Genomic DNA, 22,961 nt, shown 5'->3' with positions numbered 1-22,961 from the left:
ACAGCCAATCGAAAAGACTAGTGCTCACATAGGGCCTGATTTACTAAGACCTTTAGCACGTGCAAAACCTTTTAGTACATGGAGAACCAATAACATGACCAATGATTGGTCATGGTATTTGTTTTGCACCAATCATTGATTGTGTTATTAGTAAATCAGGTCAGTGTGCTAGAGACCAGAGGGAAAAGTCTGGCTCAAGTAAAATCCCTTTTTAGATCACAGTGTAAAAAAAAAAGAAAACAAAAGAGACAATCTGTGTTTTTACAGCGAAAATTACACCCAGATGCAAATATAAACATAAAAGCCTGAAGTAGGCCAGTGATCTATTTTTACACACACACACACACACACACACACACACATCATCCCCTGGGAATTAATGGTCTTACTTGTTTTCTCGTCTTTGGACATTTGTTCCTGAGGACAGGCTTTGACCAGTTTATAATGAAAGTGATAGTGCAACTTTGGCTGTGTTGCATCACACTTGGAGATGTTAGCTTTAGGGACCCCAGCATGAGTTTAAATTCCAAGGGTTTTCAAATGCCAGTTCCAGCACACAGCAAAAATGTTAAGCGTTAAATAAATATGTTTGTTTATTTAATCATTGTTTCATTTCCCATATCCTGGGTGACAGAGAGTTTGAGATGTTTATTTAGATCTCTGGCTGACCGCATGAGCACAGGGCCCATAATTTCATGCCACGCCCCTGCTCACAACATTACGTCTTGCCCCCTGAATGCTCGGCTCCTGTGGCAGACATGTATGACAAGAGCAGTGAAGTAAAGAGCTTGTCAGTGGCTGCCTCCCACGCAGAGTTTGGCACAGAGTCCTAAGCATTTTCACACAGCATTTACACTGCATCCATATGCAGCTGGATACATACTGAAGCTGTGTAGATTAGGTACCTCAGCAGTGTCTGGGGAGTGTGACGGAACCTGTGACCGTTAGACTACAAGACCAGATCCTTACCCGTTATACTGCACTGCCACCTGCTACAGCTGCTACAGCTGCTCAATGGAGGAAAAAAGACCCCATTACCACAGACTGAAGAGAGAGAGACAAACAGACAGAGACAGAGATGGAGAGAGAATGACAGAGACTGTGAGAGAGATAGATAGATGGAGAGAAAGAAAGAGAGACAGACAGACAGAAGGAGAGAAACAAAGACAGAGAGAGAGAGAGAGAAAGAGAGAGAGAGGGTGGGGGTGGTCGCAGCGATTGAGAGATAGATGTAATTGCTTTCTGTTGGCTGCTGTACAAACAATACACTTTGGCGATTTGCATTTTTAAAATATGTCTTTTCAATAAATTGAAAATGAAAATGGATAAAAATTGGTTTTGACAAGCAGATAGATGGAGAGAGGGGGGAGTGAGAGGGACATCTAGTATCTTGAAGGAGGATAAGGGCAGTCATGTTCTAATGGTGAAACACAAAGCCACCTGCTCCTGTCTGAAGGAGAAACATAAAAATGGCCAGTGGTGCTGTTCCCTATATAGAGTTTTATCAGTTTGTGTTTAAGATATGGCTGAAAGGGAGAGGGAATGGGAATGGGGTAGATGTGGGTGGGGGGGTTGGGGAGGGGGGAGTGGAAATTGCGCTAAAAGCCCCCCTCCCAGCCCCTTCAGACACGACCTACATGCAGCTATCACTGGAAGTGCATTAATATCCCCTTTTATGAAGCGCTCCAGCGAAGCGCGTGGGCCGTGAACGCAACCTGGCACCCGCACGCGCCCACCCCCCTACGCGCCATAAAGTCACTTTCATAATGCTTCTTCTCTCGTCTTTCGTTTCAATCAGGAGATGGCAGCTCACAAAGATTAAAGCAGGGCTTATCTCCTTATAGGAACTGCTCGGGTCTTGCACTGGGTGAAAAACCATATAGCATTAAAATAATAGGCTCAGACAGGGACACTACACAATTTTGGCCAAATGTGAATGTTATGCCGACTTTACGCGTACTTCTGGAATGGCCAACCGTCGTTCACCTGTGATTAACGTCTATGTTCTAATTATTCTAATTGTTTTCTGTAATCGAATTCTTATTTTCCAGTGTCAACACTGTTATCGCCGCACACAGACGTGCGCCATGAAAGCTCTAGTTCAAAAGGAGAACTAGATGTCACCTGGTCCACCTTTCCAAAAACGGGACGGTCTCAACCGTACTGCCTCGCACCTCCTCGATCGGGCACGCAGGCGTGGTGAACAGTTCCGCAGGCAGGGGGCGTAAACATGGCGGAGCCAGCGGTGTCGCCCTCAGTATCACAACACTAGACCGAGACTGCACCGCTAACTGGCTGACATCAGAAGTCCACGCAGAGAGGACGAGTACGGTTCCGTTACGCGTTCAGAAATAACTGCGAGCTGGTACATTTTCTTATGCGCGTGCGGCAAGGCGGGTTGGATTCGATTGGAAAGGGGGGATTTTCTCCGCACTCTCATTCCAGACATTTCGTTTTTTTTCTTCTTCTCCTTTGCTCCTCGATGCTTTTGCACAGTCACAGGGTGTCACACAGCAGGTGAAACAACGACCGCTTCTTCGGATTTGGGAGGAAATGTCGAGCGAGAAACCGGTGTCTGCGCCGGGTTCGGTTTCGCTCTCGGACCGAGAACCTCCCTCGGGCCATGGGCAGCAAGCGGGTGCGGGAGCAGGTGCCGGGGAGATGATGGTGTCCGGTTCGGGCTCGATGGTCCTGCCGGCCGGGGTGATAAACCCCTCGGTTCCGATCCGGAATATCAAGATGAAATTCGCCGTCCTCATCGGTCTGATCCAGGTCGGGGAGGTTAGCAACAGAGATATCGTCGAGACGGTTCTGAATCTGGTAAGAATGATAACACACCACCACGTATTTCACGCGCTCTGTGTATTTGTTGTATTTGAAATGCACCTTGCGTTCCAGAAAAGGATATTTTTTGCCCTTGTGGGTATTTTTGAAAACACCTCACAGAATTAAACAAGAAATAAAAATATTGACGCGATGTGCAACAGCGATGTTTACTAAAACATGCAAGTCAATGTCTGTGTAATCGGTACAGCTACTCCCTTTGTTTACAATGTGGTTGTAGGGCACATCAACATTGCAGTAAAATTATTATAAGGATATTGCAACAGCCATTACTATGGACGTGCTTCGTTCGGCTGCTATAACCTAGATATTTTGTTTGAAGTCGTTATTTCGAATCAGCCCATTTCAAATATTAGAAATTGATCTAGATGGCAAGGGATAGCCAAGGATGCTAATTGGTTGAACTAACTTTCCCCTCTGCAGATAAAAACGTGATTTATTAACCAGCTAGCTAGCTAGCTCAATGTTCGGACTCAGCAGGCGTTACATCAGCTAAGACATTCTTTTAAGGGCGAGTTGCAGCCTTGATGTGTTTTGTTGTAACACGGAGGCCAATATTGGAGCAAGTTTTACCCCACATTTATTTATTTTTGTTTAGTGTAATTATTCAGAGGGACGTATTTGTAAAAATGAACAACGGCGTTCTCATTTAAACATTTTGTTTGTTTTCGATGATCAGATGACGGACACGATAATAGCCAGCTCCTTTGTGATTTACATTGTTAGCGTAGCGTTGTGGATTTTAGCCTTCTGCAGCGTCAGACGAGTTGCATCAAACCAGCTGTGTTTTTTATATTAACGTTAACATGTTGTTGTAAGCGGTGCAAAAACACAAAAACGCACGTCCCGTAATGCGCACCGAAGTAATAAGTTGCCATGTCATCTGGTAAAGACCATCAGTCGTCTTGTAATTTACGGCACGGACTGGTAATAATTTAACATTTTGATATTGCGGATCCGCAAGGGGCGTTCTAACTCACTGAAGACGATGCCACACAGTGTTGTGAGAAATTTCAAGGAAATGCACGACCGTAACAGAGCAGACGTGTTTTATGTTGACGGTAGCGTTCGAATTACCGTTAACTTTTCAAGGGACTACTGGCCATGGGTGGGGGAAAAAGAACAACGTAGAATCCGGTAGTAAAAGTTTACCTGAAGATATTTTCGCCTGTATCTAAGAAGAGGAACAGGATGAGTTTCTTGCCATACACAATAATCTCAAGTAGTGTTTTCTGGAGGTCTTTTTTGTTGTCCTTACCTGGTATGGTACACACCTGTGTACCGCAAGACCTTGAAGCAGTGCTCGGCCTGCTTAGTGATGTGTAGGAATTAGGACAGTGTTAATTAAACCTACCTTTGGCAGAGGGGGGTGGTGGTGGGGTGGTGGAGGTTTGCTGCAGTGCAAATAGGAACTCGGCCAATAATTTCCACATGGCTCCACACAGAGAAATTTCAGAAGAGATAGAAAAATGGGAATGGGAATGGGGAGTGGGGGGGGGGGGAGATGGAGGTGAAATATCCGCAAGACCAGCACTTAATTGAATGTGCTGGCCCAATGCTAATGTTTTGATGGTTGAGAGAGCGGTTAATTATTCACAAGTTTTCAGAAACCGCAAACCAAGTGTCCTGCTTTATTGATTGCATCTGAATGCATCGGGGAAGCATTTGTGGCTCTTAAAAGGCGCTGCTGAATTCCTATTAATCTGGGATCCATTATTTCTGTATTGATCGTCCTTACGCGAGCTGCAGGACCAGGGGCGTAGCAAGGAATTCTGGGCCCCCTGAAAGAATATTGCTCTGGGCCCCCCCCCCCCCCACTTCAGCTTTATCCCCACCCACCCCCCCCCCCAAAAGCTGTGGGCCCCTAGAATTCACGCCCCTTAGTGGTGTCCCTAAGCAGGACTATTTGAAATAGGTTGTTATCCGCAATAGTAATTTTTAAAAGTATGCATCCGTTAGGTTAAAATTGTCATTATGAAATTAAGTATGTTACCCGATGTCTTTCTCAAGAGTAGAGTGCGATCTAAGTGCGATCTAAAAATGGAAATGACATGATATTTCGGAATTTAGCAGGCACTAATATCCAGAGAAACTTACAGAGATTACCATTGTTATTACTTTTTAAACGTCGAAGCATTTTATAGTGCTATTTCACTGAAGCAATTCAGGTACCTTGCTCAAAGATTCTACAGTTGGTAATCAAAACCACAGACTTTGGGTTAGCAGGCCAGTCACACACACACACACACACACACACACACACACACGCACACAAACATACACCCCTTGGGTCTTTAGGACAAGGGAGGAAAGATCTAGGTGAATCTTGATTCTTGTCTTTCGCTCAGTGTCCCTCACTAGAATGAGAATTTCGCATATTTCTTTTAAGCATTCAGCAGAGAAATTTACACGGCTTTAATTTATTTTTATTACAATAAATACCCAGCAGTATGAATAGTCATTTGTTACATATGGCCCATTTATGCCGCTAGATGTTTACAAAAGGAAATTCAGGTTAAGTACCAAGCTCAAGGGTATGTGCCACGTTGTGAGAATTGAACCTGCAACCTCTTGAGTTAAAAGCCCGACTCTTTGACCATTGTGCAGTACTGCTGGGGCACCACGTGTATTTGAAAACTCCTTTCAACCTCACAACTGTCACTTCTACAGAATGCCCAAACTGGACCTCATGAAGTATGAAAGTGTGACATTTCAAAGCTCATGGAAGAAAAACGTTGTTCTTGAAAAAAATAAAATACTATGGGGATTTGTGATACTTCATCAGCTGCCCGAATGTTGTTTTCTCGGCGCAAAATGGCTGAAGCATCGCTGCTTTGTCACATTTTACTGGCCCTCTTTAGACTTAAGACCTCTTTAGAATTTAAGACTTCACATGGCAGGACCATTAGGGACCTGACACCGTGTGACACCCGTAATAAAATAGGACTCAAGATGGCCGTGATGTCACCTTTACTTGTGGAATGAAACAGTACAGGAGCATCCACCAATCACGATGTGCTTTGGTAGCAGCCAATAGGATAACTGCCAGTGGTGACTGGTGGATGTTTCTCTGGCTCCTTGCCAGTAATTCCCCCACAGCCAGGGTGCACTGGAGGTGACATCACGCGTCACATGACCAGTTTTGTTGCCCCTTGGTCCCGCGTAGAAAAATACTAAACAGGCTTCTCAGGGGAGCCGGGACGCCCCGTTTGCGTGCTCTGGACGTGTTGGCACGGCGCGGGTCTGACGCGGCTTAATCGGTGACCTAGAAAGTAGTTTTAAGGGACACTGGGCGCTCTTGTTTCCTGGGCTTGTTGTTTGTCTGAGGCTGTTGTTTGTTCCCCTGTTCCCTGAGTTTATTAGGCACTCCCGAGTTATTTATTTTTTTTCTTCCAGCGTGAGCCTCAACAACAAAGGTCCGGCCTGGCTTACCGTGACCTTGGTCTGGCACCTTTGTGAAAATTAACAAAAGCTTGACAGTACGGCGCTTAAAAAAATTGTTAACTTGCTTGACCTTCCGGTGTAATTTTCATGTGTAGCAGCGTGAGTTTGGTGAGTAATGAAACTCCTATGGGTGTAATCACTGTGCAGTATGACTGAATGAAGTTCGGAAATCACGCTTGAAAAGTATTGTTTTGGCCTTCGTCAGCATCAGCTGATGTGCGGCTGATGCTCAGGCTGGATGATGTCATGCTCAGCGGTTAGGACCCGTAGGTGGCCTTCCGGGTGCCTGCGTTTATTGACTAGCGGGCTGTCACAGGAGACAGGGAGAATGTCACGAGAGAGGTCCTCGGAGGGAAGCCTCTGTCCTCGGGCCTAACATTACTATCCTTCTGAGGACATGTGTGTGTGTGTGTGTTGGTACACTTGGGTATGTGTGTGTATATGTTTGTGCCCTTTGGTGTGTGTGCATATGCACGTGTGTGTGTGTGAGCATGTGAGTGTGCGCATGTGTGTACACTTGTGTGTGTATATGTGTGTATTTGTATGTGTGTGTGTGTGTGTGTGAGCGCGCATGTGCCCATTGTCTCCTCCTACCCTATCCGCCCCAGAGGAGCATCACAGTGTGTGCGGAGGGTCTTGTCGATAGCAGGTCATTGATGCCTTTGCGGGCTGACTGGACACAAATACACCGAATGGCCTTATCTGCGAATTCCTCATCATCCACTCCGCACTGCAGATCTGTGAGGGAATGAACCAATCCCCTCAGGCCCAGGAGGCACGTGCAGTAGACACACAGGCCTTTCAGGTCACAGTCTGCACAGCACGGAAAGGAGGAAGTGACCAATAGGACAGACGGAGACAGTCTTCCTCAGTGTCTTTGAGAGGAGCAACTGGCACGTGGGCGTCGCAGCAGATGTTCTTCTCCGTGTCCTCACCAATCAGAGTTCTTCGTCTCCTCGCCATTCACGTCGAAGCCGTCCAATCGGATGCGTCCTCCTGAGACATGGTGGGCGGCGTGACTTGGTACAGTGCTGTGGCGGGGGGTGTTCTGCGCTCCGGGCTGTCGCTGGCTTCCAGGACGCCAAGGTCGTGTCCTCGGTACGTCTTTTCCACGTCCGTTTCCGAAGCCTAATGTTTAATTTTGTTCTTTAGCGAGAGCATCGGTTACAGTTCATTCAGGCGGGGAATTAATGGGCTTTTTAATACTTTCTGAAATTTAAGCCCGATCTCGAGGCATACGGTATGCACAGCATTTACAACCGAAAATGCACACTCAACTAAATGACTAAATTAAAGGGAAAAAAACAAGCTTACCCCCTTCCTAATCCCCCTCCACCCCACCCCTTCCTCCACCTCACCCCACCCTTCCCCAGCTGAGCATTTTGACCTGGGTACAAGTGATGATGCGGTCGAGTCGTAAAACGTAAACAATGATGTGCTGGAGAGCACACGGCATAAGGTTAAGGAAATTTAAATATTTCGCTGTAACTCACAATGATACAGATTGATTTTTACACATTGTAATAATTGAACCAAATCGTTGGCCTGTGAACCGACAGAGCGATCCAGAATCGATGTATCGTCTCACCCCTAGTTTCCACATCGCCGTTTCGTTGGAAGACGCGTTTATCTGCGGTGGCTTAGCGATGCTAATGGGCTTATGTTCCCCTCACACATTCTACAGGCCACTGATAACTGCCGGAATTTTTTGAAGCGGAGCAATTAAGGCGCTATGTTTAGCTGGAGGGTGAGAACAGCGGTGGTCCTGACGCCCTGGAACCAGAGCTTTGGGGGTTTTTTAATCATCGCGCACCCCCCCCCCCTTCCCCCGCTGTTATCAGTGGGACGTGACCTGCTTCCAGAATCTTCCGTCGCCCGTGTTCGCGGCGTTCCGGACCGGAGTGTTACCGTTAGTGGGTGCTATCCGGTTGAGGTCAGTTCTGGGGGAGTCGTAGAGTGAGTGGAGCTAGCCGCTGCCCTGGATGACTGAGTAAAACCTGTCGGAATATTTTTGCCATTTTCGAGGAAAGGTGTCTGATTGGCTGATAAATGTCTGGGACCGGTGTTTTCCACTGTGGAATTATAATTCCAGATTGTGGCGATGACATTGGCTACAAGAGTATGTTTTATTCTGAAAGTCACTGTGGGGGTATGTGCTGTTTGTACTGTTGTTATGGTAACGTGTAGCGCTTGGACGAGATCAGTCGTCAGCATTAATGCAAAGGCTCAGGCATCTCTCTGTCTTTTTCTCTCACCCTCCGTTTCTCTCTTTCTCTCTCTTCCTTCTTGTTCTCTCTCTCATTCACTCACTCCCCCCCCTTCTCTCTCTTGCCCTCTCTCTGGTGGTGAACTGACCTGATATGTACTGTCTGTGTGTGTGCTGGTTGGTTGTCATGGAGTCTTGGATGAGTAATTCTCTAGCCTCGAAGGCTTGGAAAGCACAATCTGCAGCAGCATGGGAGGTGGGGGGGCTGTGGGGGTGGGCATGGGGGGGGCGTTGAGGGGGGGGGGGGGGTTTGGCATTGCAGCGCCCCAAGCGCTCCACTGTGCAGATGTCACTTATCGACACCCTCCTCTCCCCATCCCCAGTAACACATCTCCCCGTTTCCAAGGGAACCGGTGCCCTGGGAACCGCATCGAACTTCCCACACTAACCAAATGGTGCCTCTTCTGTTTCCGGCCAGCTGTTGCTGATGCTGGTGCTGCCGTGGCAACGGTGTGAAGGACCGGCGGTTGAAGGAGGGGTTTGTGAGGGTCAGTGGGCACATTCAATTAAAAAATAAAATAAAAATAAATAAAACCATATATGAATGGAAAAGGTTTGGGGCACAGTGCAGTATTCTGGTTTGGGGAGGGCTGTGTCTGATTGGCTGTTCTTTTTCTGTTACGGGTATGAAACCCAGTTAGCTGTCAGGCTGGGCTGTGTTGTGTCAGTCAGGCATCAGTGCAAAGATATTACTTATGCTCTTGATCCTCTTTAGGGAAATTACTTTAGATGGTCTTGAAAAGAACGCACCTTTTCTACTTGTTTAAAAAAAAAAAAAAGATGTATTGAGTGCTACCTGGCAATTCAGCCATCTTGACCCCGAACACTCCATCGCTAGAAAGGGTCACCATTTTATTTTTGCTTTTTTGAGTTTAGATTCTGTCTCTCTCTTTCCCTCTTTCTCTGAAAATACAAATTAAAATCAGGTTTTTTTGTTGTTGTTGTTGCATGGCCGTCATTGGGCATAGCATGTCCAGGGCACATAAATAACTAAATCAGCACAGTCGATACCAGGAGGGGTGAAAGAACAGGAATAATGTTAATGGAAGCCTGTATTAAAGATGTTAATTAACAACAGTAACAGCCAAGATGATAATAAAAACACCGATAACACTGTATCCAAAAATATTACCAACACTAAGAGTAACAATTTCAATAAACACAGAGGCGTTAATATGAATAATGACTACAGCAGTGGCGTTAATAAAACCGTCATAATGACTATAATAAAATGCAAAAAAGCGTAACCACGGTAACGTGAATGTCAGCAGAGAGGTCATGTGCTCGACGCTAGTGGCAGCGTCGATGTTAGCGGAGTCAGCTGCGCAGTAATGACGACGCTTAAGAGAGCAATGGGGTGTCACGCCGGCGCAGCGGACAGCCCTGACGCCTCACACACACCGAGAAGGTCACGGGTTTGAATCCTGGTCCTGAATCCTGCGTGGAGTTTGCATGTCCTCTCCCCGTGTCCGGGTCCTCCGGGTTCTCTCCCGCAGTGCAAATACAGACACGCAGGTTAGGCTAATTGGAGAGCCTAAGATGCCCCTAGGTGTGTGTGTGTGTGTGTGTGTGTGTGTGTGTGTGTGTGTGTGTGTGTGTGTGTGTGTGTGTGTGTGGTTGTGTGTGTGTGTGTGTGTGTGTGGGTGTGTGTGTGTGTGTGGTTGTGTGTGTGTGTGTGTGTGTGTCTGTGTCTGTGTTTGTGTGTGTGTGTGTGTGGGGGCCCTGTGATGGATTAACCGCCTGTCCAGGGTGTATTCCCACCTCTAGTCCACTGCCTGCATGAAAGTAAAGTAATGATGGTAGTTACTATGGTGGTATTATTAACCCATTCATCGTGGTGATGCGATATGGCGGGTTGCTTATTCCGCTGCCCACAGGCTTCGGCATACCCCCACATACTGTGACTGCTCCCGGCTCCCATCGCCTTACTCCCTGTCCCTGCGACTGAGCGTAGGAATATCCTGCGCTCCCGGGAGTCTGTCATTGTTCCCGTCCATGCTTCTGGGAATCTGTCATTATTCCTGTTCATGCTTCCGGGAATCTGTCATTATTCCCATCCTGTGCTCCAGGGAATCTGTAATTATTCCCAACCGTGTTCCTGGGAATCTGTCATTATTTCCATTCATGCTCCTGGGAATCTGTCATTATTCCCGTCTGTGCACTGCGGAAACGCCAAGGTCAGGTCGCTGCTCGCTGGGGTGCACCGAGTTGAGATAACAAAGCAAAGTCAGCAAAAAATCCACTTGGCAAAAACCCAGAGAGAGAGAGAGAGAGAGAGAGAGAGAGAGAGAGAGAGTTAATATAAGGGACAGTTCTGGTGTTCAGGATGGTTGCTCGGTTACACAACAGAGAGCGGAGAGCTCGGCACAACCGGGTTTCGTGCCGAACGATCAATTAATTACTTCACTTACGAGGCGGCGAGCAGATGCGGCTATGCTAACAATAGCGCAGAGATGATTAGGTTTACCGCTACCCAGCAGAGTCAGTGTAAACCAACAGCACAAGTTACGTAACTTCACAGCTCTGTCAGCTGGGTGTGATCTGTTTGGAGAATGTCGAGGGTGGGGGGGGGGGGGTGGGGAGGGAGGGAGATCATTATTTGATAAGTGTTAGCGCAGAAGGCTGGCCCGAATTGTCAGCTGCATACTTGACACTGGCGTGAGAGAGGTCTGCTGTATTTTTGGGGATGTGCTTTGTCGGGAATTGCTTCTGACGAATCACGATCTTGTGCAGGTGGGGCTTACCATTGCAGGCTGTGATTCAAGACGATCTTATTATTGGCTAGTATCAGCGCTGGCTAGAACCTGGCAGAACCAATCAGGTTGCAGGAAACTTTTTTCGCTTCCATTCTCAGTTGCTGTGGAGAGCATGTGAGGTTGAGGCTACAGAGAAGGTGGCTGACTGCTAACGGGACATTGATCTGCTATTCGTGGCACACGCTGGCTCCGGTCCAGTCCTCCCTTATTTGTAAGCGTACTACAGTGGGTAATAAAGTGACTTTTAATGGCAGTCGAGTGTACAGATGTAAAAAAGTAAAGTTCAGGCCTTGTGATTTTGGAAGCCATTTCCTCCGATTGCACCGAATTGCTCTTTCATAATCTGTGTGTGAATCATCGTAAAATACATCAGCGATTAAGTGATGAAAAGCCACTCGTGGTTGTCTGTGCGAGGACTACTGTGGAGTTGGAGTTTAAAAAACGCTGACTTTCTGAGACCCAGTGGTGCATCCGGTCTGTCGGGAGAACCATGTGACCAGGCCACAGATTCTTCACACGCACCCAGATATGCAACTCTGTATTCTTCAAATTCTTAACCGTATCCTTAACGAGATCCGTACCAACTGAGGTAGATAACTTTCAGTTCGCTGCAGCTTTGAAAAGTGAGTTACAGCTTGTGACCTAAGAAGCAGGGAGAGCGGCAGAGGAACGCGGGAGCTGAGCATCTGGTGAGTATAGCGAGTCTGCGCCCCTGCGCCGGTCCGAAAGGGGAGCGCAGAGTTCCGCTGGGCTGTGCAGCGAGGAGCCGGTCGCGGGTCACCAGAAATCACGTCGGCGTTACTACGGCACTTTCTCCTAGCAACCGCCGAGCAAAGAACAGCTGATGAGAACACTTTTTTATTTTTTATTTATTTATTTTTTTCACGGGTCGTCACGTAGCGCCAGCACACACTGGGGACTTCCTTCCTGGGTGGAGCTTGGCCTCTCGCTGGCGGGAAAAACCGAAAAAATTGAGCGACATCACAAGGATGTAGGGAAGGAAACGCGTCGTCACCTGATCCCATGGTCCTCCACCCTTGTTTGCTTTGAGAAGGAGCAAGCAGTGTGATTGACGGTTGTAGAGACCCTATCCCCTCTTCTGTCCCCATTAGCCACACCCACTATCACTGTCATCCCTTGGACTTGCTTTTTAAAAGCTTCAGGACACAATAGTGGAAGGGTTGCGAGGAAAAAAAAACCTTTATTTATTTGAAATATCCTGCGATACATTAAAGCAAAAACAAAAAATGTGAATTAAAATGCGACTGCATTTCAGCCCAGTGCTCTTTCACCTCCGTTATTCCACAAGGAAGAAGGTGATGAATCTCTTTATGAGGGAGACTTGACCCCAGAAAAAAGAATTAAGGACCAAAAAGAACACTGGGATATAAACAAACAATATATGCGACGTAAATAACAATATTAACGCACAGTATGCTTAAAAAAAAAAACTCATCTTCATGAAGAGCATCACCTTCTGGTGGTAATAACAATGATTACAGTGCGCTCTGCGGTTTCTTATAGCCTATAGCCTGTAGCCACCAAACACATCCACAGACATCGTATGAGAAGCATCGACTCGCTTACGTGCGTGTGCATTTCTGTGATGGCGGGGGGAGGGGGGGAGATGCGAGGATTAGTGCTGGGTTGATTCCTGTACATTAAGACTATAAATAGAGTGGGTTTTGTTGTGGCCCAGATTCTTCTCAGTGAAACACTTCCTTTTGTAGGCAGAGAAAAAAAAACCAGGGGGATGCTGGGAGTTGGAGTTCTGAAAAATTATGTGAAGAGCGCATTGAAAAATAAGCCCTCTGTAGTCGCATGTAAACGTAGCACATTCGTTTCTCCATGTGAAATTTGATCAACAGAAGGCCAGTGGTGGTGAACTGAATGAAGTGGTACTTCCTGGGTTTGGTTGAGTTGACCCGGCAGTAAAACCGCTGACAGTGGAAGTCCCCCCCGGGGGCCAGTGAGTTGTGTTTATTAAGGGCGGCACTGCTGTTGAAAGTAAACAGAAATATATTTGCTGGGCAATGCTGTTAAAGACAATTTTCAACACAATTTTTTTTAGAGGAGCATCATGTGGTCTAGTGGTTATAGCCATGTACTCTGGGACCACGGCTTAGACTAGATTGAATTGCAGGCAGTGCACTGATATCGTACTTTGGGACATAATGCCGTAGGAAGAACTCACCAGGACTTTGTCAGTCAGCTGGGTCAAGGCTCTCTTATTTGGCAAATCAGTCCTTAGCCATCTCAAAGTAAGATGGATGTGCGTAGAGAAGCGCTAGTAAAGTCTGGAGCTAACTTTTTATTTTCAGTCTTCCTTTGAGTGTGTGTCTTTTTTCCGAGAGAGAGGGATATGGAGGGATGGAGAGAGACGAGTGCAGAGGGTAGTGAAAAGAGCCCACGATGGAGTGAATGAAGAAGGGGAGGATGAGGGTGGAGGAGTTGTTTTTTTCCCCTCTTTCTTTCTTTTCAAGGTCAGGCATGCTTGTGCCGTAGGAGATGCAGAGAGCGCTGGACTCGTTCAGACCCCCCCCCCCCCCCCCCCGCTCACCGAGATTAGCGGGGCATTTTTTTGGCCGGCTGTAATGAACAAATACTTGGCACGGGCGAACGCAGCGGCGAACGAGGCCCCCAAATCACAAAACAGCGGTTCCCTTTCATTCATCTTTGTAATTAGTTCTTTAGCCCTTTCTGACCACGTGTGAAATGGCAGAATAACAGATTACTTCGCCTTGTGTACACTGGAGGAAAAAAAAGACTCTTTGGCCCTGTAAATCTTACCAAGACCATTTTTGTCATTTCTAGAAGAAAATATTACTTCCCTGCTTTTATTTAAATGTGTCACCCTTTATGTAACATGTTTCTTGTAATTTTTTTGTAGGTTATCTTTATTAAAATCAACACATAAATTTGATCCATAATGCCCTGTAATATTTACGGTTGAATTGCACTTAGCAGCAGGTTAAGTGTTATGATAGCACGCTGGGTTTAGCACTAGCCTTCGTGTAGACAATTGTTCAGCTGAGTGTGAGTTGGCACCGTGGAGGAGTTTGCTGTGTGTGTGGATATGATTCCCCTTGCATGGTGCTTATTGAAGGCACTTCCCTTTGCTCTTGAAAACAGCGTGTGTCTGCTGTGAAGAGGAAATAGAAAGTCAGATGCTTGGTTCATCCCGAAACTATAACTAGGGGAGGTAGGATGTGAGCCCCGCTTCACACTGGTTTTTGTAATTAAAAAATGATGTTGGATCAGTTTTTCTTACTTCATACAGCATTGGACCAGTGATGTAAACAGCTTGGAAATACTGAGTATTTTGTAATTGGACATTAAGAATGACTTTAGTAAAATTTATGAGAAAATTGCCAGTGAACTGTATTAAAGTATTTAAATGAGAACAGTATTTGCTGCTATGTAGACTATATGAAAATATGCTCAATTAAATTAACCCTCATATATTTGTTCCCTACACTGGGAAAACAGAATGGGTGGAATTGGCTCTTACTGAAAGCTTACCTGTGAACCTGTGTTGATTTTGTTTTAGCAAGGAATTTTGGGGCCCCTGAAAGAATATTGCTGTCGGCCCCCCCTATTTTAATAAAACAAATAGATTTTAGATTTTTTTTAAAGCTGTGCCCCCCCAAAACCTGTGGGCCCCTACAATCCTCACCACCTTTCACTCCACTAGCGATGGCCCTGCTTGTCAACTTCTCTCAGAACATGAAATGAGTTACTCTGTTATTCTGTTGTACTCACTGGCACACTGACAACTTGGTCACTGATTTAAGAGTGTCCAAAAGTTAACATTATTTTGCCCGAAGTTCCCAGAACTTTTGTGGAATGATCTGAATAAAAAATGGACAGATCATTTCTAAGACAAATGACCATTTTTGGCGATTTCCATTGTCTCCCAATTGTTGCCGTATGTCAGTGTACCCAAAAGTAGTAATTTTAAGTGATAAAAACAAATCCCCCATGGTTTCCCCATGGTTCTATTAAGAACGTCCATGGTTAGCAAATGCCATAAGACTGAGAGATGACGTTGCATTAATATAAGAGCAACTGTCAAGGCGAATGCCTCAAGGACAAATTATGCAATTTTCCCCCACTTTTAAGATACTGTAATACAAAATTTTAATAATAAACCGGATGTGCGTAATATATATTAATCATTCCGTTTTCCAAAAAGTCCACTTGATTGCAGTATATCCTTGTGCTCCGTTTCTGTAAGGAAGGCCACCGGTCCGTAAAATTACATTTTATCTCCAAAAGCAGGAATAGGAAATCAGCTCTAATGCATGGAACCTGTATCCCTGGTCAGTGGAATCCCAGTCAATGTGCAAGGGATTGTGGGAGGGATTTACTGTTATGAAATACCTCATCCACGGCAGCGCTCTGTAATAACCCAGCTTGTATGTGCGCGTAACTTTCAAACGCTCAGACGTGGCACGAGGGAAAGGTGTTCGCATTCAGAAAGTAGTGTCTTGAGGTGTCTCGTGGGCTGCAGCAGAGAGCCGCGCGCGCATGCAGAAGCGCGAACCCGCTCCCCGACATCCCCGCTAATAATTGCGTTTGAAATGTAATTTTCTGCCGAGCCGCGATTTTAATCTTGTTTGTGTCGCAGCTGCCGGGATGGTCCACGGTGCCTCTTTCAATCGAAACTTGCGCTCGGGTACTGACATCTGTGGTTTGGAGAGACATTTTTTTGTTTTGTTTCAGCCTGCTGACACTGTAGCATATACAGTAACCGATGGAGAAGCAGACATACCGAATGCATTAAAGCAGCGCTTTCAACGCTATTTAAAGGTTCTACCGCATTACGCAATATTCCCGGATTATCGGTTTGAATTTGCATACGTGGGCCGTGTGTACCTTTTCTGAAATTCAGGGTATTTGCCTGTCGAAAATCTAGAATTTTTATAGCAGAAATGCAGTGTGTACCGTTTATGTCTGTTGTTGTTGGCTAGCCCTGTTGAGGCCTCTGATGCAGTGAATTCCAATCCAAATCATCTTCAAATCAGTAACTGATGCAGGAAGAAACTTCTTGTTCGTTCTGTAATCCTCCCTTATTCCTGGTATTGCACTGTTTCGCTGAGTGTATTTATGGCTTCAGATTTACTTTTCTAAAAAAAAAAAATCATTTTAAAATCTGTTGGAAGGATGATACGTTGGCTTTTTGAATCAGAATTTCTACGAGCCTTCCGAAAGCAGAGTACGATAATCCTTTTTGTACAAAATATGGTGGATTTTGTCCCCGGCCTTCTGATATTTGGCTGTCCCAAATCCTCACCTTTCTGAAACGTTCTGTATGCTGAGGGATAAAGATGAGCCTTTTGTGGATAACTGAAGGTGGGGGGGGGGGATAGAAATGCAATGGCAAAAACAGTCTGCTATTCTCTCTGCAGTACCATTAACCTCTTTCATTCAATTGTGTCTAAATGCAATACATGTTTGACTCCCCCATTTCTCTCTCTCTCTCCCTCTCTCTCTCTCTCTCTCTCTCTCTCTGGCCCCTCTTTCTCCCTCTCTCTCTCTCTCTCTCTCTCTCTCTCAGTGTGAGTGTGTGTGTGTGTGTGTGTGTGTGTGTGTGTGTGTGGGGGGTGGTGTTTAGTGTCTGTCGGTTATGTTATTGTACTTCTTCGCTGTGCTGTTAAATGGTGTTGTTTCGTGTCACTGGGTGGGAGGGCGACACACTAACTGAAGTAAATGGTTAAACTTTAACTGTAAATGAGCCTTCCAAGAACTGTACTGGGGTGAGACACACAGTGCAGTCTCTCAAGACTCAGGGAAATAAAGAAAGAAAGAAAGGGTTTATCTAAAAGGATCTAACCACACAATAACAAAAAGAACGTTAACAGGTAGAAGACGTCAATGGTCTGAGATGAATGGGGGGAGAAGACAGGCACGAAAGATAAAGATGCACTAGGGCTTCCACTGGGAGGGAGGGAAGGAGGGAGGGAGGGAGGGAGGGGGAGAGAGCGAGTGTTAGAGAGAGGGAGAGGGAGGGAGGGGAGAGAGAGGGATTGTAAATTGGTTGTAGAAATACTTTATTAAAAGACTCCTTACTCTGTATGATAACATTCATTAAAATAAAGGCGGAGAGACAATAAAAATTTACATTAGATTACATTAAACACTCACAGAAACAGAACAAAGTACAAAAACAAAATAAAGAAAAGCACTTTAAATGGAAGCTGTAAAGTGCCATCATCATCATCCAGTGTACATAGAGCAAATAGAAAGAGAGAGAAAGAGAGGGTGATAGAGTGAGAGGGAGGGAGAGATGGAGAGAGGGATAGGAGGAAAAAGAGCAGGGGAAAATGTTGGAGAGAGAGAAGGATAAAGTGAGCATGTGGGAGGGATAGAAGGGAGATGGAAGGGGAAAGATTAAAAGAGATGAGGAGTGTGAGAGATGAGAAGGAGAGAGTGAAAGATAGAAAGAGATGTGTAGAGCAGGAGAGGAAGCGAGAGAGAGAGCTGGAGAGGGAGAGAGTGAGGGAGATGGAAAGAGAGAGAAAGAGTGAGTGATGAAGAAGGAGAAAGTGATTTGTAGAGGGGGAGAGAGGTGGGAGAGATGAGAGAGAGTGAAAGATAGAAAGAGATATATAGAGCAGAGAGAAAGATGGAGGAAGCAGGAAGGAGAGAAAAGCCCCATGCCAGAGATAAATGGGAGGGGGGAGAGATGGAGAGGGAGGGAGGGAAAGAGGGAGAGAGAGAGAGCTTTGAGCATCTGTTTATAGAAGAGACGGAGATCAGAAATCGTTGTCTCCACGGGTGCTTCCCCAAGCTTCAGGGTTCATCACACGGATGCCCTTAATGTATTTAACAAAGGCTCATCCGCCGCTTTGATTTCGGCTGGGCCTCCCCTCTGCCCTTTCCCCCCTCCTGCCCCCCCCTCCTCCTGCCCCCCTCCCGGCCCTCTCCCCATGGGTCCTTTTCAGATAATCCCCCCCCCCCCCCCCCGAGTCCCGGGCCTGAATCGGGCGCTTGATGTCGACCCGCTTCCTGGAGAGCCAGGTCTCCCTGTGGCAGATGCTTGGCCCCGCCTCCTCCCCGGAGCGGCTGACCCCACCCTGCCTCATATCCCGCAAGGGGGGGGGAGGACGGAGGGTGGTTATACGCGTTTTGTAAAAAAATAAGGGTTTTTTATGTTCCTTCACTTAGGAGAGTAGTTCTCACTTAACATGGCCAAATGCTGCATCCCAGTCTCTTCAATTTTTCTTAGAAGTGAAGGTGCAGTTTTGTTCTTTGAGGCACAAATTTCCCAAATGTACCCTGAAAGAGCAGTAAAGTTCTATTTGGGTACTGGTAAGTACCTTTTGCAAGCAAAAAAAAAAGGTACAAGTGAATTATGTATTATTGCTGGCTACGGGGCACAGTTTTACAGTGTGTAGCTAAAGGGCACCACCCTGGTGACAAGTGTTTGTACCTTTTATGGGCACTTTCTCATACCTTTTTATCCGAGAGTGCAGAATTTTTTAAAGAATGCCGGTGAATCATTTTTGTGGTCTTTAAAGAGAGCCTATTTCTGGCAGGACACCGCGTGCTAGAGGGGAGAAGAGCCAGAATGCACCAGGATTAACTGGGATGTGTTTTTTTTTTTTACGGGGAGACAGACTGGAGAACGGGTCAGAGCCCTGGGTGCTTTCTCTCAAGCAGCGATTCTCCTGTAGTATACTAGTGTGTGGTGGACTGACTGTGTGGAGGAGGGTAGAAAAAAAACGGATGTGCGCAATGATTGGGACAATGAGGATGAAAGCCGAATCGCTCACTGGTTGAAGTTCAGCCCAAATCTGTGGGGACGTGGATAAGATCAGGTCTAGAGGCCTAATAAAAGACCGGTCTATGAAATAAGGCTATCAAAGACCCCTCCCACCCACCCCACTCCACCCCAACCCCCACAACCCCTGGAAAATTTGAATATCAATCCTTGGTCTAGGCCCATCCCTCCTTCATTCTTTTGTTTGGAGAGATCCCTCTGGAATATTCCAGAAAGGTTGTACTGCCTAAACTCCCCCCCACCCCCCCAATGTCTGAAAGGGCAGGATGGATCAAGGAGAGGATCTGCCACATTGGAAACCCCCCCCTTTCCCCCCAAAACTCCCCAAGGCCCTGGACAAGGTCTGCTATGGCAACAGACCACAGCAGCCCGCCTGCTCTCCATCAGTCTGCCCTTCAGCAGGCTGAGGCTCATGGGAAATGGAGTTTTTGATAGAGCTGAGCCCTGAGGCTCCAACCCTACTGAAAGCACTTAGGCACCTCATGATTAAATAAAGTTAATCGGGTATGGAGCTGTGTCTCCTCTTTTCTGCAGCTCAGGTGATGTGGACTGTCTGTGACATCAGTGAGATTGGATTAAAGGGCCTTTTTTTGGAGTGCCACTGTTAAATATCTTGCGTCAGTTGTAGCGATCGTTTATAATTTTTAGAGTGTTTAAAAACTGGCCAGCTTTGAGAGTTATAGCCTTACTAAAAAGAATTGAAATTCCAATCCGGTAGACCAAACTGTACTCCGTTCTTTAACCTTATTGTGTTTTCTGGAACGTGTTCTGAAATGCAGCCAATTGAGCACCATTTTTCATTTCAATCATTCAGGGTAATTTTTTTTCAGTAGATATTTATTGTGCAATTATACATTTGCAATACGGAAATGCGTTGTACAAAGTATAACATGGCAAAACTCAGTTGTAAATAAATTTTTATTTTTTATTTTTTTTACAGTCTTTCAGGGAGACAGTAGTTTTATTTGAGCTCAGTTTACTGATGCTCACAGATTGAGCAGGGATGGGGTGTTGCAGCCTAATGATTAGGGAACCGCACTCAATTCCCAGGTGGGAGAGAGCAAATGAGCCTTGAGCAACTTGAGCTAAAACGCTTCGGTAAATATCCAGCTGTATACACGGATTGTGTGTAAAGCCTGTGAGCTGAGTGAGTTTCTCTGGGTAAGAAGAGTCTGTTGAATGTGCGATGTGATTTACAGGGGTAACCCATCACTTGTAGCGAACTTGTAGATCATTGGTCGTAAATACAGCCTGGTCCAATGGTTTTTTGGGGTGAACCAGCGACCAGAATTGGGAGTGGGAGGAGCTAGTGATGTGGGATGGTTTGGGTGTTCGTATTAGTATAATGGTTAGGGAACTGGACTAGTAAACATCTGTAATTTACTTGGCTTCTAAATGACGGTTGAAAGAGCAAGGACGTTCCATTTTGCCTAATACACGTTTCCTCGATTCCTCCATCCTCGTGTCCTTTCCTTGCACTTTGCTCTCCTTTCTTAGCTCTCTTGGGTGGAGCTATGGAGTGGAGCAAGGAAAGGAGACAAGGATAGGAGTGAAAGTAAGTTATTGGAATGAGGTCCTCCTAGCCAACCAGAGCCCTCCCTCCCCGGACGGTACTATAGGAAATTAGCCCAGATTCCAGAGCGCAGCGAGGCGGTTTCTGAAGAGGGTTCGTGGAACACGCTGTCGGTACACAACCCCCCCCCCTTGTGAAGTTCGCCAATCGCGCCTTTCCCTCTTTCCCCCTCAGCTGGGCTCTGCGTCTCCACTCCGTTTCGCCCGTGATCAGCTTAAAGTGCATTTTTAAGGGGGCTTGAAATTCCAAGCAGGGAGAGTGGGGGGGAATAAGCAGTTTATTGCTTCAAAAAAATGTTAATCTTTTAAGGAGGCGTGATGGAATACTGTGGGCGCTCGAAGGAAGGAAGATTGACCTGGTTGCACAACGGATCTGGGTTTGGGTGTTTTTTTTTTTTTTTTGTTTTTTTTTACTGTTCTGTGTGTAGTGCACCCCACGCTCCCGCCACCCCAAACAGTGAAGAGCATATCTGGAGAAGGTTACCAGCGCCTCCCCTGCGATGATACTGTACCAAAAAAAAAAAATATTGGGACCGTGACACACACTTTGTTGTTTTGGCTCTGTACTCCGGCACATTGGATTTGAAAAAATGTGAGGTCTTATGTGCGGACTTTATTCTGAGCATATTTACTTCCACATCAGGTGCTCCATGTGGGAATTACAGCCTCTTTTATAAAGTGCTTGTGCCCTTTAACTGACTAACAGAGTTTGATTCATTTTATTCATCATGTTAAAAACAGGAAGTCTACTTTCCTGGTGGAGCAACCGGTGCATTACAAATAATGCAGTTACCGATTCAACAGGAAATGCATGACGTGTTAGATGAAAGGTATGCTTTGAAGATGGACGTCAGAGACCATGCAGCCAGTGCTCATTAAAATGGCAGTCATAATAAGCTTGGTAGAGGCTGAAATCAGGTGCTTTAAGGAGTGTATTGAGGGCAGTAGTAACTCAGTATTAAATAAACTGTCAGCAAGGACTGTCAGTGTTTGTTTTTGTCCTTGGTGGGATCATCCTGCCAGTTTTACTAAAAGACTGAAGAATGTAAGACGTGGCTTTTGTCTCTGTAGGTTCTTTCTAGTGGCTTCTATGTCTGTAGATTCTTTTCAGTGTTTTTCTTTCACTGAACGCTGACAGAAGAGGGACAAATCCTCAGTCTGTTCGGTTCCACCGCAGTCGGTCTTGAAATCGATTTAGACGATTTATTTCAGTCCTTGCGTGAAAGCTAATTGTGATTTGCTTCTATTTCCTGCCTCACGCCTTGATCCGAACGTGTAAACGTTGACAGTTGAAAATGTGACAGTTGGTGAGGAGCAGGAATGCCCTGTTCGAATGAATGCGAACATTCTTTTTTTTTTAGCAGCACACGCTGGATTCCGTCACCATGGAGTTACAGGGAACAAGTGGGAAGACCCCACTGAGCTGCTGAGCTGATGAGCAGCTGTCTGTGTTGGGTCTCCTTGGGCCTCTGACCTGTCCTTGTGGGGACCAAAGCTTGTGATAGTCGGACCTTGTGGGGACCCGACCTAGTGATGGTCAGAACGTGTGGGGGGGTCAGATATTGTGGGGAACAGACTTTGCGGGAGCGAGGCCTTGTGGGAAATGGGCCTTGTGATTTGTGCTGGTTCTATAAGCTTTATGCCACCACCCCCATCCCATTTGGGCTAAGACCTCCAGCTCTTGGGGCAACACGCTAGTGCAGTGATGGCTGGAGCTGACGGAGTGTCCTCCGAAATTGCAGGAGGGTGCTGGAGTGGAATGTTTCAGTGATCCTTCCTCTGGCTCGGCTTGGATCTGTTTTTATGAGCGGTTTCAGTCGGCGATGAAGAATAAAGAACACCGGCGCAAACACATCACGCATACGCGGTCGCCAAGAAACATTAGCATAGTCGCCCGCAAACGAAATTAATTAGGCAACCCGAAGCCCCCAGAATAGAACGAGTCTACCCCCTGATTGAATTGGGCCCGTGAACATAACTGGGTGCTTGAAGTAGAAAATTAATTGGTTGATTTTTATATTTTAGTGCCTTAATGAATAAACGATTTGATGATGAAGTGCACGCCGCCACTCCGCTAATGGTAATCGCCTCTCGTATAAAGCAAAGTGTTGCCTTCAAAGTGTGTGGGGACCGCGAATAATCTGCACTGTGCTGGCCCGAGAATGTGAGGCTTAGCCTGTGTGCTTTGTGAGGACTGTGTTTTGGTTTATCCATGCGCGTTGTGGGGACATTATACCCTATGAAGACTCCAGTCTGTGTGTGTGTGTGCGTGTGTGTGTGTGTGTGTGTGTGT

At 46.2% G+C, this 22,961-nt stretch overlaps 1 protein-coding gene across 5 annotated transcripts in view; it reads left to right on the top strand.

The window, feature by feature from the left end:
- The window catches only part of nbeaa (neurobeachin a), a 174,053-nt gene that overhangs the window by 8,748 nt on the left and 142,344 nt on the right, over positions 1-22,961 (top strand). For 3 of the 5 annotated variants that reach the window (XM_064352726.1, XM_064352722.1, XM_064352721.1), the window contains exon 2: positions 2,497-2,820. In XM_064352726.1, coding sequence (XP_064208796.1) covers positions 2,497-2,820 — 324 coding nt within the window. Of the gene's footprint in view, positions 1-2,186; positions 2,821-22,961 lie in introns of those variants that run through there. The other 2 variants (XM_064352724.1, XM_064352723.1) reach the window with 2 other exon arrangements.

Source organism: Anguilla rostrata, chromosome 9 (genome assembly GCF_018555375.3).
Source record: "Anguilla rostrata isolate EN2019 chromosome 9, ASM1855537v3, whole genome shotgun sequence".
In the NCBI taxonomy this organism is placed as follows: domain Eukaryota; kingdom Metazoa; phylum Chordata; class Actinopteri; order Anguilliformes; family Anguillidae; genus Anguilla; species Anguilla rostrata.
The sequence above is the reverse complement of the archived record's forward strand: the minus strand, read 5'-3'. Positions and strand labels throughout refer to the sequence as shown.